The following is a 15,298-nucleotide window of genomic DNA, read 5'->3' on the forward strand; positions in this document are numbered from 1 at the left end:
CTCTAAAAGCTGCATTAACACGGCTTTGTTCTTTGATCTTTTGTCAGCATATTGAGGCATTTCCATGCTTGAACGTTCAAACAGGAGTGGAGATTGGAGGGACTGTGTTTTGGACTCTCATCAAGTAGAAATCTCTGCTAGGCACTGTGATTAGAGTTGATTGCAGGCTATGGAAAATTTAGAAATCAGAGTCAAGTTGGCAAACATACAAATCTGTTTGTCATGCTCATATCTTCATGAAAGGGATAATTTTACTATGAGAGATTTTCTAGTAAGACCCTGCTTTGAAACTCAAGCAGCACTCTGCAATCTATAAATCCTTATATGTTTACTTACCTCAGTTCCAGGGTGTTCTAGTGGAATATATTGAGAACAAAAACAGACTTTAAACCTCTACAGATTTCCTGCATCTTACGTAAATGGAAACAGGTTTAGAAATTTCAGTAGAATGTAGTCTTGTACAGTAGAAGCTTATTTATCATTACAGATTTCAATCATCCTAAATCTGAAGAGATTTCTTAAGAAGAAATGAGAGAATTGAATAATAAAGGGTCACCGGCTGGAGAAGCAGACAGTTCAACTTCAGTCCCAGTAAAGAGTAATCCAATTTTTAGATACTACTTTGGCTGGCACAATTAATTGAATAGTACCTTAAAGCTAAAGATACTTTATTTATTTGATCATAGGAAATTAGTAAAACCAGTTAGGCCACGTTTTTCAGCTAAGAGCCTCCTGATGACAGAATAGACATGGGTAGCACACTTACTCAACTAAAGGGCGTTATTTCAGCTTTTATGACAATACAGACATTAACCAAGGATTACTAGATATGACATCACACTTTCTGGTTTACCAGTCCAATATCATAGCCACAGTTGGAAAGGATGTGGAGAATTATGTTACTGAAAAAGAATAGTTGGGAAACGGGATTTCTCTGTGAGCTGGTATAGACTTGATGGATCAACATAACCCCTTAATTTCATTAGGAAATATAAACAGGAATGTAGTTTGTGTCCTGTGCCAAGTTCTAAGTTACAAAGAAAGTATTTCAATATTGGCGGCAGTACAGAAAGGAGTCAAAAGAATGATTACTTTTGTCAGAGGTGTGAATTGTGAGAAATATTTGTCTTTGCTATTATAGAATGCATGGAAGAATATTAACCTTTGATTATGTTCCCTTCTACACAATGAATCAATGGGCCTAAATGTGGGCAGGTTTATGTCACTGGCAGCAATTTTCCCTGGTGATCATAGACGAATTTACTTCTGATTCTTTCCACCTCTAAAATAAATATTTGTGAGGTGATTTATAAAGCTACAGTGTATACAATTCTATTGAAAAGTAATGTTGAAAATAACACTGGATCAGAAAAGCAGAAATGATACCTATTGAGACCAATAAAGGTAGCATTTAACATTGTAAAGTAACAAATATATGGAAAGAAGTAATGGAAGCATAAGAATCATTCTGAAAGGCACCTGGATATGGCATAGTGTGTACATGGAATTTTTTATATGCATATTCTTCCCTATATTTCACTATCTGGTAATATTACAAGTTAAATTCATGGTCATTTTCAACATGGGTATTCCTGGGGGTGGGGGGGGGTTGACCTACTGGATCATGGCAGCAGCAGCCATGCTGGTGGCTCTGTGGCCAGCCCTGAGGCTCAAAGGGAAGGGTAAAGTCAGGCAGTGCAGTAGTTATACAGGACTCAATAGTTAGGGGGATAGAAAGGGGATTCTGTGGCCACACAAGAGACTTCGGGATGGTGTGTTCCCTTTGAGATGGGGTCCCTGACATATTGGAGTGGCTGTAGGATATTCCCGAGTGGGAGAGGAAACAGCCAGAGGTCATAGTGCATATTTGTATCAATGACGTAGGCAGAAAAGGGGAAAAGGTCCTATGCAGTGAGTATATAGAGTTAAGAAAGATGCTGAAGAGAAGGACCTTCAAGGTGGTAATCTCCGGATTACTCCCATTGCCACGGGCTAGTGCAGGTAGGAATGGGGTAATAGCATGGATGTACGAGTAGCTGAGTAGAAGGTGCAGGAGACAGGGTTTCAAGTCCTTGGATCATTGGATCCTTTTCTGGGGAAAGGGTGACCTGCACAAGAGGGACGGCTTGCACCTGAACTGGAGGGGAACCAATATCATGGCCGGGAGATTACTTTGTTACTTTGTTAATGTTACTTTGGGAGAGTTTAAACTAGTTTCGTAGGGGACTGGGACCTGGAGCCAAAGGTCAGTAAGAGAAGGGAGGTCAGTAAGGGAAGGTAGATGTCAGGGAAAGTACTGAAAGGCAAAATCAGAATAACAGGTATGATGAGTTGGAGAGTTTGAAGTGTGTATATTTTAATGCTAGGAGTATTATGGGTAAGGGTGATGAACTTAGAACATGGATCAGTACATAGAACTATACCATGGTCTCTTAATTGTTAAGCAGCCTCCTGTGCAGCACTTTGTTAAAGGCCTTCTGAAAATCTAAGTACACAACATCAACCAATTCTCCTTTGTCTATACCACTTGCTATTTCTTCAAAGAATTCCAACAGATTTCTCAAGCAAGATTTTCCCTTGTGGAAACCATTCTGACTACAGCTTATTTTACAATGTGCCTCCAAGTACCCTGAAACCACATCCTTAACAACTGATTCCAACATCTTCCCAAACGCTGAAGTCAGACCAACTGGTCTATAATTTCCTTTCTTCTGCCCCTCTCTCTTCTTGAAGAGTGGAGTGACATTTGCAATTTTCCCATCTTCTGGATCATTTCAGATCTAGTGATTCTTGAAAGAACATTAATAGCTCCGTAATCTCTTCAGCCAGCTCTTATAGTACAGTGGGGTGTACACCATCTGGTCCTGGTGATTTATCTATCTCGAGACCTTTCAGTTTCTCAAGAACTTTCTCCCTAGTAATGGCAACTTCACACACTTCTGACCCCTGACAAACTGGAGCTTCTACCATACTGCTAGTGTCTTCCTTAGTGAAGGCTGAAGCAAGATACTTATTTAGTTTGTCCATTGTTTCCATTAATACCTCTCCAGCATCATTTTCCAGTGGTCTGATATTAATACCTCTCCAGCATCATTTTCCAGTGGTCACCTCTCTTTTACATTTCACTTTTCTGAAGAAACTTTTGGTATCCTCTTTAATACTGTGGCAAGCTTACTTCCGTATTCCATCTTTTCCTTCTTAATGACTTTTTTAGTTGACTTCTGTTGGTTTTTAAAAGCTTCCCAATCCTCTAACTTCCCATTAATTTTTGCTCTAATATATGCCCCCTCTTTGGCTTTGACTTTGCTTGTTAGACGTGGTTGTGACATCTTGCCTTTAGAATACTTCTTCCTTTTTGGGATGTATATATCCGGTGCCTTTCAAATTGCTTCCAGAAATTTCAACCAACACTTCTCCACCATCATCCTTGCCAGTGTTCTTTTCCGGTCAATTCTGGCCAACTCCTTTCTCATGCCTCTGGAATTTGCTTTAGTCCGCTGTAATACTGATACATCTGGCTTTAGCTTTTCCTTCTCAATCTCAGGGTGAATTTGATCATATTATGATCACTTTCCCCTGAGGGTTTTTACCTTAAGCTTATATGAGCATTTGGAAGCCAATGGCCTAATTTGGGAGAGCCAGCATAGCTTTGTACATGTCAGATCATGCCTTATCAATGTAATTGAGTTTTTGACAAGGTGACATGAGAGACTGATGAAGGTAGAGCAGTGGGTGTTGTCTGCATGGATTTCAGTAGGGCATTTGACGAAGTCCCTCTTAGAAGGATAATCTACAAGATTAAGAAACATGCGGTCCACGGCAAATTGGATGTTTGGATTCAGAACTGGCTTGCGCATCAAAGACAGAGGGTAGTGGTTGAAAGGACTTATTCGAGCTGGAGGTCTTTAAATCTTGATGTTCCTCAGGGATCTTTTTGTTATTCAGCTTTTCACAATGTTCATCTTCCCCATCAGGCAGAAGATGCAAAAGCCTGAAAGCACTTACCACTGACCTCTTATGATAAGATGACGCTTGGCCTCGCAATCTACCTTGTTATGATCTTGCTCTTTATTGTTTACCTGCGATATATTCTTCCAGTAGCTTTTACATTTTATCATGCATTGTGATTGTTTTACCTTATTCTAGCTCAATGCACTGTGTAATGACTTGGATCTGTATAAATGGTTTGCAAGACAAGCTTTTCTGTGTACATGTGACAATAATAAACCAATGCTAATATCAGTTTGCAGAAGGTGAAACACTGTATGGATGTTTTGGAGTAAATAACTGATGTTTTTATTTAAAGTTAGCAATGTTGACCACACTAAGATGTCAGCAGTAGAGAAGAAAATGTTTAAAAATGTACAACTGGAAATCTGAAATGAAAACAGAATGTGCTTTTATATGAGACTTAAGTGAATTAAAATATTAAAAGATTAAAACATTAAGATATTTCCTTCTACAGGAAATATTTTAATTCCTCAACCAAAGAAATAACTATGCCCATATTTCCATCAGACCATAAAATATACTAGAAGTGGAATTAGAGCAGCTGGCCCATCAAGTCTGCTCACCACTCAAACATGTCTGATATTATTGTTGCTTTTTTGAACTCTCTTCTCCTGTCTTCTCCCTGTAACCCTTATCCACCTCACTAATCAAGAACCTATCAGTTGTGGCTTAAATGCACCCAATAACTTGGCCTCCAAAGTATTCTGTGGTAACCACTTCCACATCACTGAGGTTTCTCCTTAGTAATGTCATGCACAGTCACTTAAGCCTTCTGTGGTGCCACAGTCTTTTCTCTATTGGCAAGCTGAAGCTGTTTATGTAACTGCTGGCTTGTTGGGACTTTTAATTTAATTAGGATCGGACCAAGCTTTTTGCACATATTTTCCTTTCTTGAAGAATAGTCAGATTAGAGGCAGTAATTCAGCTGGCAGTTTTATTGTGACTGTGTTGGCCTTTCAAAATGGTTCTTCCTTTGTGCACATGAAAGTAAAAATAAAACTGATAAGACAAATCTTTGACACAGCATCACAGGACAAATTAAGCAAACAGTTTTGCTGAAAATAGTAACAAATGATTATTAGTTTATTTTAAGAATTTGCCACTTATTTCTCAGCTATATTCTAAGATGAATTTATTCCACTTGTTTTGGTTGTTTTGACCTTGCTCGTAACATTATATAGAGTCTTTCGAGACTAAGAAAGAAAGTTACAAGATATAAAGTGATTTGTAAAATTCATTTCAATATGTCAGTCATTACAGAGGAAATGTTACTTTTTGAAAAGGCTTTGTTGAAATGGAAATAAAGAAAATGCTTGATGTTCACCATGATGTTCGGTTGTGGAAGAAAGGTTTGAATGACGAGGCCAGTCTGCTGCAAAGATCAGATTCAACGTTGAAAGATGCTGGAATCATTCACGAACAGGTATAAGAACGGGATTGCCTGATTATGGATACTGTTAGCTCTTGTAAACATCTTGTAAAAAACGTATAGAGATAAATTTCGTGATGTAGTAGCATCATCGCAGCACCAATTGCAATCTCTCATTATAAATCCGTGATGCTTCCTGAGAATCTAATAGATAAAAGATATATTGGAGATAAAGTATTGTTTTCCACTGGTACTAATCTGAGTTGACAAAGTTAATTGGAAGACGATCACAGGGGGATGTACAAGGAAGATGCAACATAATGTTTGTAAACCTTTTTGTGTTGTTTCACTGTGATTTAGATCAACGATTTGGTTTTGTACTGTATTCAGGGATTCATTTTCGAACGTGGATGAGTATGCTGCAGTAGTTAATGACTTCATTAAAACCTGTGTGGAAGAGTGTGTGCCTACGAAAACTTGCTGTACATTCCCAAACTAAAAGCTACGGATGAACCAGGAGTTTCGTAGTCTGCTAGGCCTGTGGCATTTAAGTCTGGCGACCCAGGTCTGTACAAGAGCACCAGGTATGACTTGCGGAGGGCTATTTCAGGAGCGAAGAAACAATTCCAAGGTTGGAGGCGACATTGGATATGCATCAACTCAGGCAGGGTTTGCAGGACATTACTTCCTACAAAGTGAAACGCAATCACATGAATGGCAGCAATGTTTCACTACCAGATGAGCTCAATGCCTTCTATGCCCGCTTTGAAAGGGAGAATATAACTACAGCTGTGAAGATCCCTGCTGAACCCAGTGACTGTAGATCTTTGTCTCGGAGGCTGATGTCAGGCTGTCTTTCAGGAGGGTGAACCCTTGCAAGGTGGTAGGCCCCAGTGGAGCACTTGGTAAGGCTTTGAAAACATGTTCCAACCAAATGGCAGGAGTACTCAAGGACATTTTCAACCTCTCACTGCTATGGTCGAAAGTTCCCACCTGCTTCAAAAGGGCAACAATTATACCAGTCCCCAAGAAGAGAAGTATGAGGTGCCTTAATGACTATTGTCTAGTAGCACTCACATCTGCAGTGATGAAAAGCTTTGAGAGGCTGGTCATGGCTAGAATCAACTCCTGCTTTAGAAAGGAACTGGACCCACTGCAATTTGCCTATTGCCACAATAGGTCTACAGCAGATGCAATCTCATTGGCTCTTCACATGGCTCTTAATCACCTGCAAACACCTATGTCAGGATGCTGTTCATTGACTATAGCTCACTGTTTGACACCATCATTCCCACAGTCCTGATTGATAGGCTACAGAACCTGGGCCTCTGTACCTCTCTCTGCAATTGGATTCTTGACTTCCTAACTGGAAGACTATAATCTGTGCGGATTGGTGATAATATCCCCTTTTCACTGACGGAGCAACACTGGTGCACCTCAGGGTTGTGTGCTTAGCCCACTGCTCAACTTTCTATACCCATGACTGTGTGGCTGAGTATAGCTCAAATGCCATCCATAAATTTGCTGATGATATAACCATTTTTTTCAGAACCTCAGATGGAGACGAAAGGGCATACAGGAGCGAGATATACCAATTAGTTGAGTGGTGTCACAGCAACAACCTGGCACTCAGTGTCAGTAAGACCAAAGAGATGATTGAGGACTTCAGGAAGAGTAACACGAAGGAACATGAGCCAATCCTCAGAGAGGGATCAGAAATGAAGAGAGTGAGCAGCTTCAAGTTCCTGGGTGTCAAGATCTCTGAGGATCTAACCTGGTCCCAACATATCGATGCAGATACAAAGAAGGCAAGACAGCGGCTATACTTCATTAGGAGCTTAAAGAGATTTGATTTGTCCCCTAAAACCCCCAAAAACTTCTACAGATGTACCATGGAGAGCATTCTGACAGACTGCATTACTGTCTGATATGGGGGGGGGGGGGCGGGGAGGGTACTACACAGAGTAGAAAGAAGCTACAGAAAGTTGCAAAATTAGTAAATTACAAATTATAAATAGAAGAGAAGATGGCGGCGTGACGCAGCGCGCGTGGCCACTCTGGAATGAATACCTGTAATCTGTCAAGTAGGATGCCGTGCACAATCCTGATTTGATGGAAACGGACGTGAGAAGCACAGAGGAACATCCGGTGATACTTCTGAAATGCCTGTTTTGCTGCCGCTGCTACTGTGCGATTCAGAATCTCCAGAGGGGAACGCCCCGAATCCTCGGCTTTGCCTGTTGCTTGGCGGCCAGGGCCCGTTTAGAAGCACTCGGCAGAGATGGTGCTCGGTGTCAGAGGGCTGGTCGGAGGCTCGAAGTTTTCGGACGGACTTAGAGTCGGCTGTGGTTGGGTGCTTCCAGGGTGCTGCATCGGCAAGTTTGCGGCGCTGGAGGTTCATGGCAGGCAGAGTTTCTTCCTTCTACCGTCTGCATGAAATGTTGGGGCTATCGGGACTTTGAGACTTTTTTTTACCGTGCCCATGGTCTGCTCTTTATCAAATTATGGTACTGATTTGCACTGTTGTAACTATATGTTATAATTATGTGGTTTTTGTCAGTTTTAGTCTTGGTCTGTCTTGTGTTTCTGTGATATCATACTGGAGGAACATTGTATCATTTCTTAATGCATGCATTACTAAATGACAATAAATGAGGACTGAGTGTGCTCATAATCTAATCTAATCTAAAATTAGTCAACTCCATCTTGGGTACTAGCCTCCATAGTATCTAAGGCAACTTCAAGGAATGAATCCTCATAAAGGCAGTGTCCATTATTAAGGACCCCCATCACTCAGAACATGCCCTTTTTCTCATTGGGGAGGTACAGAAGCCTGAAGGCACACACTCAGCGATTCTGGAACAGCGTCTTCCCCTCTGCCATCCATTTCCTAAATGGACATTCTATAATTGAACTATTTAATATACATATATATATATTTACTGTAATTGATTTACTTTTTTTTTCTATATTATCATCCATTGCACTGTACTGCTGCTGCTAATTTAATGAATTTCATGACATAAGCTGATGATATTAAACCTGACTCTGATTCTGATTTGTTTGTATTCACCATTTGTGATGGTCAGCAGAAGGAAAATTGTTGTAGAATCAGTCATTTTCTGTACTTTTGTCCACCCATTAGATGAGGACCTCATTAGTAAGAACAACATTTATTAGTTATTCCTTCTTTAGATGCTTAGAGCAGCTTTCTAGGACATTCTTAATGATGAGGATCTCTCCACTATTTTGTTAGACACGAAAATCTAGGAATTTGCTCCTAGAAATGAAGAATCACTTGGATACTTCCTAGTATTTCTCCACTTTTCACCAGATACTGTGTGGTTTGGAAGCAACGGCACAGCTGGAGGCATACCATGAATTTAGTGACTTTGAGCTTACAGCTAGCCGTGGTTATAATGATGGAAGTATTTACTGAAAAAGTATTGGCAAGTTTTGTAGATTGTACACGCTGTAGCTACCGTATGCTGTGGAGGAGGAATCATACACCTGATAGGCTCAGCAGAAGGTGGGAAGGTTGAGGTACAAGAGGTGATTCACTTTCTGATGCATGTTTTTTTGGCTATGTGGTTGGGCCATTTAAACCTTGCAGTTCTCTGCTAGCTGCAGGATGCTGATGGAGGCGAGAGGTCTGAGGAGTTGATAGTGAACATTAAAGCAGGTCATTAGATTATCTCATAAGAAATAGAAAGCAGACAATCATAAACATGAGACAGTCTGTAAATGCTGGAGCACCCACAAAATGCTGATGGAATTCAACAGGTCTGGCTGCATCCATGGAAAAGAATAATCAGTTGACATTTTGGGCCAAGATCCTTCATCGACTGTTAATTCTTTTCCATAGATGTTGTCTGACCTGCTGTGTCCCTCCAGCGTTTTGTGTGTGTTGCAATAGAAAGTAGAAGTATAAGTTAGCCATAGGTTTACTTGAGCTTATTCTATTGTACAGTTAGATTATAGTTGATCACGTACATTATGTTCTATAGCTGCCCATCCTCTGCTTTTATTAAGTGTCAAAAATCTAGCAATGTCATCCTTACACGCGCTCAATGATTGTATCCACTTTTCTCCACGTTGCCATAATCAACATGACATTTATATGCATACCAGTCCTCTATAGTTCCAGTGATTGTCACCTAGTAGAACCATCCTCTCAACATCTACCACCGCAGCCTTTCTCAGAATAAAATGTAATATTCTGAAAGGCTGAGGTGGTAGTTGTTGAGAGGATGGTTCCACTCGATGAGAATCACTGGAACTATAGAGAACTGGTATGCATATATGGACAGGAAAGGAATGGAGGGTTATGGGCTGAGTGCAGGTCAGTGGGACTAGGTGAGAGTAAGAGTTCAGCACGGACTAGAAGGGCCGAGATGGCCTGTTTCCATGCTGTAATTGTTATATGGTTAAAAAGATGATCTCTCAATATTTTTAAAGCCCAAATGAATGTATCCCCAGCATGTTCAATCTCACTTCTAAGGAAACTTCTTATTCTGGAATCAATACCTCTTTCTATGTTCCTTCATCTAATAATTGATATTAGCATCTCTGAATTTGCAAACATTAGGTATTCAAGAGGAACACATGCATTATTTGTGGTATAAATGTGCCACAACAATCAGGACAGCATACACATTCTTGAATTGAAGCTGAATGATAAATGTTTTTGTGAAGTAATATCTGCCTAGATGTTCTAGAATCTTCCAGTTGTTGGTTTTCTTCTGAAAATTGCTGATATCTCCAGAGACCCAAAAGCTCCAGTTAGTGATTTGAGATTAGGTGTGTATGCAGAACTGGCCAGTGTTGCAAACACAGTTTGTTTGCAGATTCAGGGATGTTTTTGCAGATTCAGGGGTGTTTTTGTAGATTCAGGGATGTGTTTGCAGATTCAGGGATGTGTTTGCAGATTCAGGGATGTGTTTGTAGATTCAGGGATGTGATTGTGGATTCAGGGATGTGTTTGTAGATTCAGGGATGTGATTGTAGATTCGGGGATGTGATTGTGGGTTCAGGGATGTGTTTGCAGATTCAGGGATGTGTTTGCAGATTCAGGGATGTGTTTGTAGATTCAGGGATGTGATTGTGGATTCAGGGATGTGTTTGTAGATTCAGGGATGTGATTGTAGATTCGGGGATGTGATTGTGGGTTCAGGGATGTGTTTGCAGAGTGCCTCCTTCTGATCATCACAGCATCTATTTGACAACAATTGATTAATCTATATTCTAAACCATACTGAAACAATACAAAATAAAGCCCTTGCAAACAGCCTGACAGAGCATCCTCTTAGTGATCATCCTTTATTTGACTCCAACTCTCTCCGGTTAATAAAAGTGGAAATTCACTCTTTATTTCAAATAGATCTTTTATTAATTAGCAAGCACAGCTTGTCTGCAGATGTGGGGAATTTAGAAGTTGTGTAATTGGGGGTGGGGACATGGAATTGATCAAGGGCAGTTTTTTTTAGGGAATTTGGAAAACAGGTATTTCTGAGGAGGCTGAGAGAAAGGTGTTTTCAATCGGGAGGAAGATTGTAGCAGATTAATGTTGCCAGGGGCAGGGAAAGAGGGATGTGGTCTATGCAGCTTAGTAAAAGCTGTTAGGATGTTGGGAACCAGGCAAATGTCGTAGTTAGGCACAGAATGATAATGAGCCCCAGGAGTGTTCAATATAGTGTCAGTTTCTTGCAATGCTCCAAAAGTAGTGTTGTATGAGGAATGATGTCATCACATTCACCAATAATACAGAAGCCATTCCCTGTGCAAGTTCCATTATTTTACAGAATAATCCAGAAAGGTCCAATACCACCTTCCGTTATTCAGAATACATGATGGTAATAGATCTGCTGCCTCACAGTGTGAGAGACATGTATTCAATTTTAACCTTGGGTGTTGTCTGCAGTTGCACATCCTCCCTGTGACCTGGCATGTTTCCTCTGGGTATTCCAGTTTTCTCCCTCCTTCCACAGACGTATAGGTTGGTTGGTTAATTGGTCACTGCAAACTTACCCCTAGTGTTTAGGTGAGTGGTAGACACTAGGTTGTGGGAGATGGAGTTGATGAGAATGCAGAAGGAAGTAAAAAGTGGGAGGAACGTATGATTGGCGTAAATGGGTGACTGCCTCTGCTTTCCTTTCAGTGAGATGTGATATCCAGGCAGTTTAATGTTTCCCTTTCATTTTCAACGACTTCAATTTGACAAAGATACTTTACTTATGTACTTGGTCCATACGTTGCTTCTACAGGCAGTCGGTTTCAGCTCTAAAGTGATTTTTTTTTTCTGTCCATTGTGGGCTAGTGCTTTAATGATGCCTGGTTCTAATTTTTTTTTTGTGTAATCTCAGCCGAGTTCTGGAAGCAGGTTAATGTGTCACTGGACAGCACATTTACCGTTACCATTACCTGTACCATTTCTTTGACACCAACACTAACAGGGTGGCAACTATTTGGACTGAATTTGTGATACTCTTTTTAGATAGGACACAGCTGGGCAGTTTGCACATTGGGCAATTTCTGTAGCTTGATGCCAATACGATATCCCTTCTGCTACAAAGTGGCTGGAGGTAGAATCAATTTCAGAGCAAAAGACTTCAGCACTATAATTATCTTTGACTGCCAGCCATTTCTTAATAATAAATGGAGTGACCCAAATTTATTGATGTTTGGCTTCTATTATGCTGGGACTTCCAGATTCATCTGGCCGATACACTAAAATTCCCTTTTTAAATCTTTCCCAATTTCTCTTAAGGTATTCTTTATAAGCTAAACACAAAATAATCTGCAGATCCTGGGGTCAAAGCAATACTCACAACACGCTGGAGGAACTCAGCAGGTCGGGCAGCATCCGTGGAAAAGATCGGTTGACGTTTCGGGCTGGAACCCTTCGTCAGGACTGTAGGGGGAAGGGGCAGAGGCCCTATAAAGAAGGTGGGGGGAGGGCGGGAAGAGAAGGCTGGTAGGTTCCAGGTGTAAAACCAGTAAGGGGAAAGATAAAGGGGTGGGGGAAGGGAGGCAAGGGAGGTGGTAGGCAGGAAAGGTGAAGAAAGAACAGGGGAAAACACAATGGGTAGTAGAAGGAGGCGGAACCATGATGGAGGTGGTAGGCAGCTGGGGGAGAGGGCAGAGTGACATAGGGATAGGGGAAGGGAGGGGGAGGGAATTACCGGAAGTTGGAGAATTCTATGTTCATACCAAGGGGCTGGAGACTACCTATACGGTATATGAGGTGATGTTTCTCCAACCTGAGGACTACCTAGAGCTATGTCTTTGACCAAGGTCTCCCAATATCAGCTTCTGTAAATCAATGAAGCTGTGAAATGTCTTGGGACATTTTGCTATAGTAAAGGCACAAGATAAAAGCAAATTATTGATAATTGAGGTCAGGCAGCAGTGTTAGAATTACCTTATAATTTAACAATGTTGAATAGAAGAAATTGAAGAATGTAAGGTTGTATGGCATGGAAACAACACCCAAATGGAGTCTGGGATCATTGTGACCATAGCTATCTTAATTATCCCTGAAGATGAAAAAAAACTCTTAAGCAATTAGATTCACTTTATAACACAATTAACACATGTCAAACTGCAAATTTAATGACCAGTGATAAAAACAATCTAGGTACTCTGAATTATATTTATCAAATATTATTAATAACTGAGTTATTGAGTAGTGATTTGAATCAAATTACCTTCAATAAGTGTATATTTTCAGTTAACAGTTAGAATAATTGAAAATAATATAAAGATACATACTCTATAATGTTATTTTCCTCTTCTTCAGGTTCTGTTTCTTGAGGAAAAAGGTGTACATGGAAGCAAATCTTGGCATTAGAAATGAGAAATATCAGAGAGATTATTCCCAGAGTAGAAGAAGAGAGAGTGAACTGGAGAAATATCATTTTAATTTAAAAAAGACTGCAATTCATGTTTCACTTTAAGTAGCCCAATGGGAATGGAATGAGTTTGTGTAAAATGCCTATTTTATATCCTCTTCACCTTTACCAATGAATAATAAAATCAGATGGGATGTAAAATGGATGTCCAATTCAAAAACCTACCTATTTTCTCCACATCATGATGAAATTCAGAGTTCACATCTCTGATGGTTTTTAATTCAGTCAATTTATTTTAACTTTGCCCATTTTCTCAGGGCTCAGTGTTGTCTTGTTATCATTCTGCTTCAAAATAATCTTTTTTAAAATCTTCAAATAACATAAAATGATCTTCACATTCAAACATAAGAAGGAACTTCCTTTAAAGAATGCTTTGGTTTATGGAAAAGTGATATTGTGAAGAATATCTAGATTTCAATTGCCACTTCTGTCAAAATTGATTGTTCAAGAGGTTGATAATATCTTACTGCATATTGGAAAGCAACAGGGCTTGTAAGCAGATTCATGGTTTGAATATGATACTGATGCCCTTCTGTGGACTGTAGAAGTAATTGCAGTTGTGGACTTAACAGGTTTTGATACTTACGGAATCCAATGATAGGACATGCCAAGCAAATGAGGCTTACTATTATTTTTCGTCAAGTCCATATTTAGAAGTGCTTTGGGTTAGAGTTCTGTGGCACTCCACAAATGAATTAGGAAAAACTGAAGCTAACGTTTTCAGTTGGAATTGTCTATGACTTGTAGCCTGGACCTTCTTGGCGTACTTTCTAGAAATTCTTAACAATTAACCCTTTAATTATGCACTACATGCAGATATGTTGCTCATTTGAGAGTGTCTATAGGTTGTATATGACTGAAGTATCTGTGGTTTGGTCTGACTCTGAAGGGGATAGACAGGAACCATAAGAAAACAAGAGACTCTTGAAACTTCTAGTCTTTAATTAGCTTTATCCTTGAAAATCCAAGAACACTGCAATTTGAATAAAACACTGCATCTATGTATAAAAGTGTTTCTCTGTCTATAGATGAAAGTAAGTAAATTAAAGTAATAATTCATGAGTTTTCATGGCTCGGCATATAAAGATTGACAGCTGCTTTGGATACAAAGCTGTAACTCAGTAGAAGCACCTCCAAAGCCACCTCAGTTCTCCATGAGTTGGATCGACTTTGGCAAGATCCCAAAATAGAACAGCAGCCTTTAATTTGAAGTGAATGTTAATGACAGCTGGTAGCTGAGTTATGATGCCACTTAAGAAAGGGTATGATTGATGGTTATGCCAAATGTGAAGCTCAGTAATACTGCAGGGTTTACAGAAGAGTATTGAAGGTTGTTTGCAGTTATTTAATACACAGTATTTAGTTTGGTAGCAATCCATGTGGGATCCATGGTTTATTTGAACCTCTGAAGACTGTTAGAACATCACAAGCATGTTTTTATTATTTTGCCTCCTTAATATGATCCTTTATATTGAATATCAGTCCCTTGTTAAAAGGCTCTGCAAATGACAAGTTTCCAGATATTTCCCTCTGTCTGCTATGACACTGAGAATGATACTCTTTGGAGAGGAGGAGGATGAGAGGAGACATGATAGAGGTGTACCAGGTAATAAGAGGAATAGATAGAGTGGATAGCCAGCACCTCTTCCCCAGGGCACCACTGCTCAATACAAGAGGACATGGCTTTAAGGTAAGGGGTGGGAAGTTCAAGGGGGATATGAGAGGAAGGTTTTTTACTCAGAGAGTGGTTGGTGCGTGGGATGCACTGCCTGAGTCAGTGTTGGAGGCAGATACACTAGTGAAGTTTAAGAGACTACTAGACAGGTATATGGAGGAATTTAAGGTGGGGGCTTATATAGAAAACATAGAAAATAGGTGCAGGAGTAGGCCATTCGGCCCTTCAAGCCTGCACCGCCATTCAGTATGATCATGGCTGATCATCCAACTCAGAACCCTGTACCAGCCTTTCCTCCATACCCCCTGATCCCTTTAGCCACAAGGGCCATAT

At 40.1% G+C, this 15,298-nt stretch overlaps 1 protein-coding gene across 1 annotated transcript in view; it reads left to right on the forward strand.

Annotated features, from left to right (window-relative positions):
• The window catches only part of LOC134355534 (gametogenetin-binding protein 1-like), a 31,227-nt gene extending 17,820 nt beyond the window's left edge, over window positions 1-13,407 (forward strand). The window contains exons 5-6 of the mRNA XM_063065546.1: window positions 5,295-5,434; window positions 13,179-13,407. Coding sequence (XP_062921616.1) covers window positions 5,295-5,434; window positions 13,179-13,229 — 191 coding nt within the window. The 3' untranslated portion in view covers window positions 13,230-13,407. The remainder of the gene's footprint in view (window positions 1-5,294; window positions 5,435-13,178) is intronic.
• The last annotated feature ends 1,891 nt before the right edge of the window (window positions 13,408-15,298 follow it).

This window comes from Mobula hypostoma, chromosome 13, assembly GCF_963921235.1.
Source record: "Mobula hypostoma chromosome 13, sMobHyp1.1, whole genome shotgun sequence".
Taxonomy (NCBI): Eukaryota; Metazoa; Chordata; class Chondrichthyes; order Myliobatiformes; family Myliobatidae; genus Mobula; species Mobula hypostoma.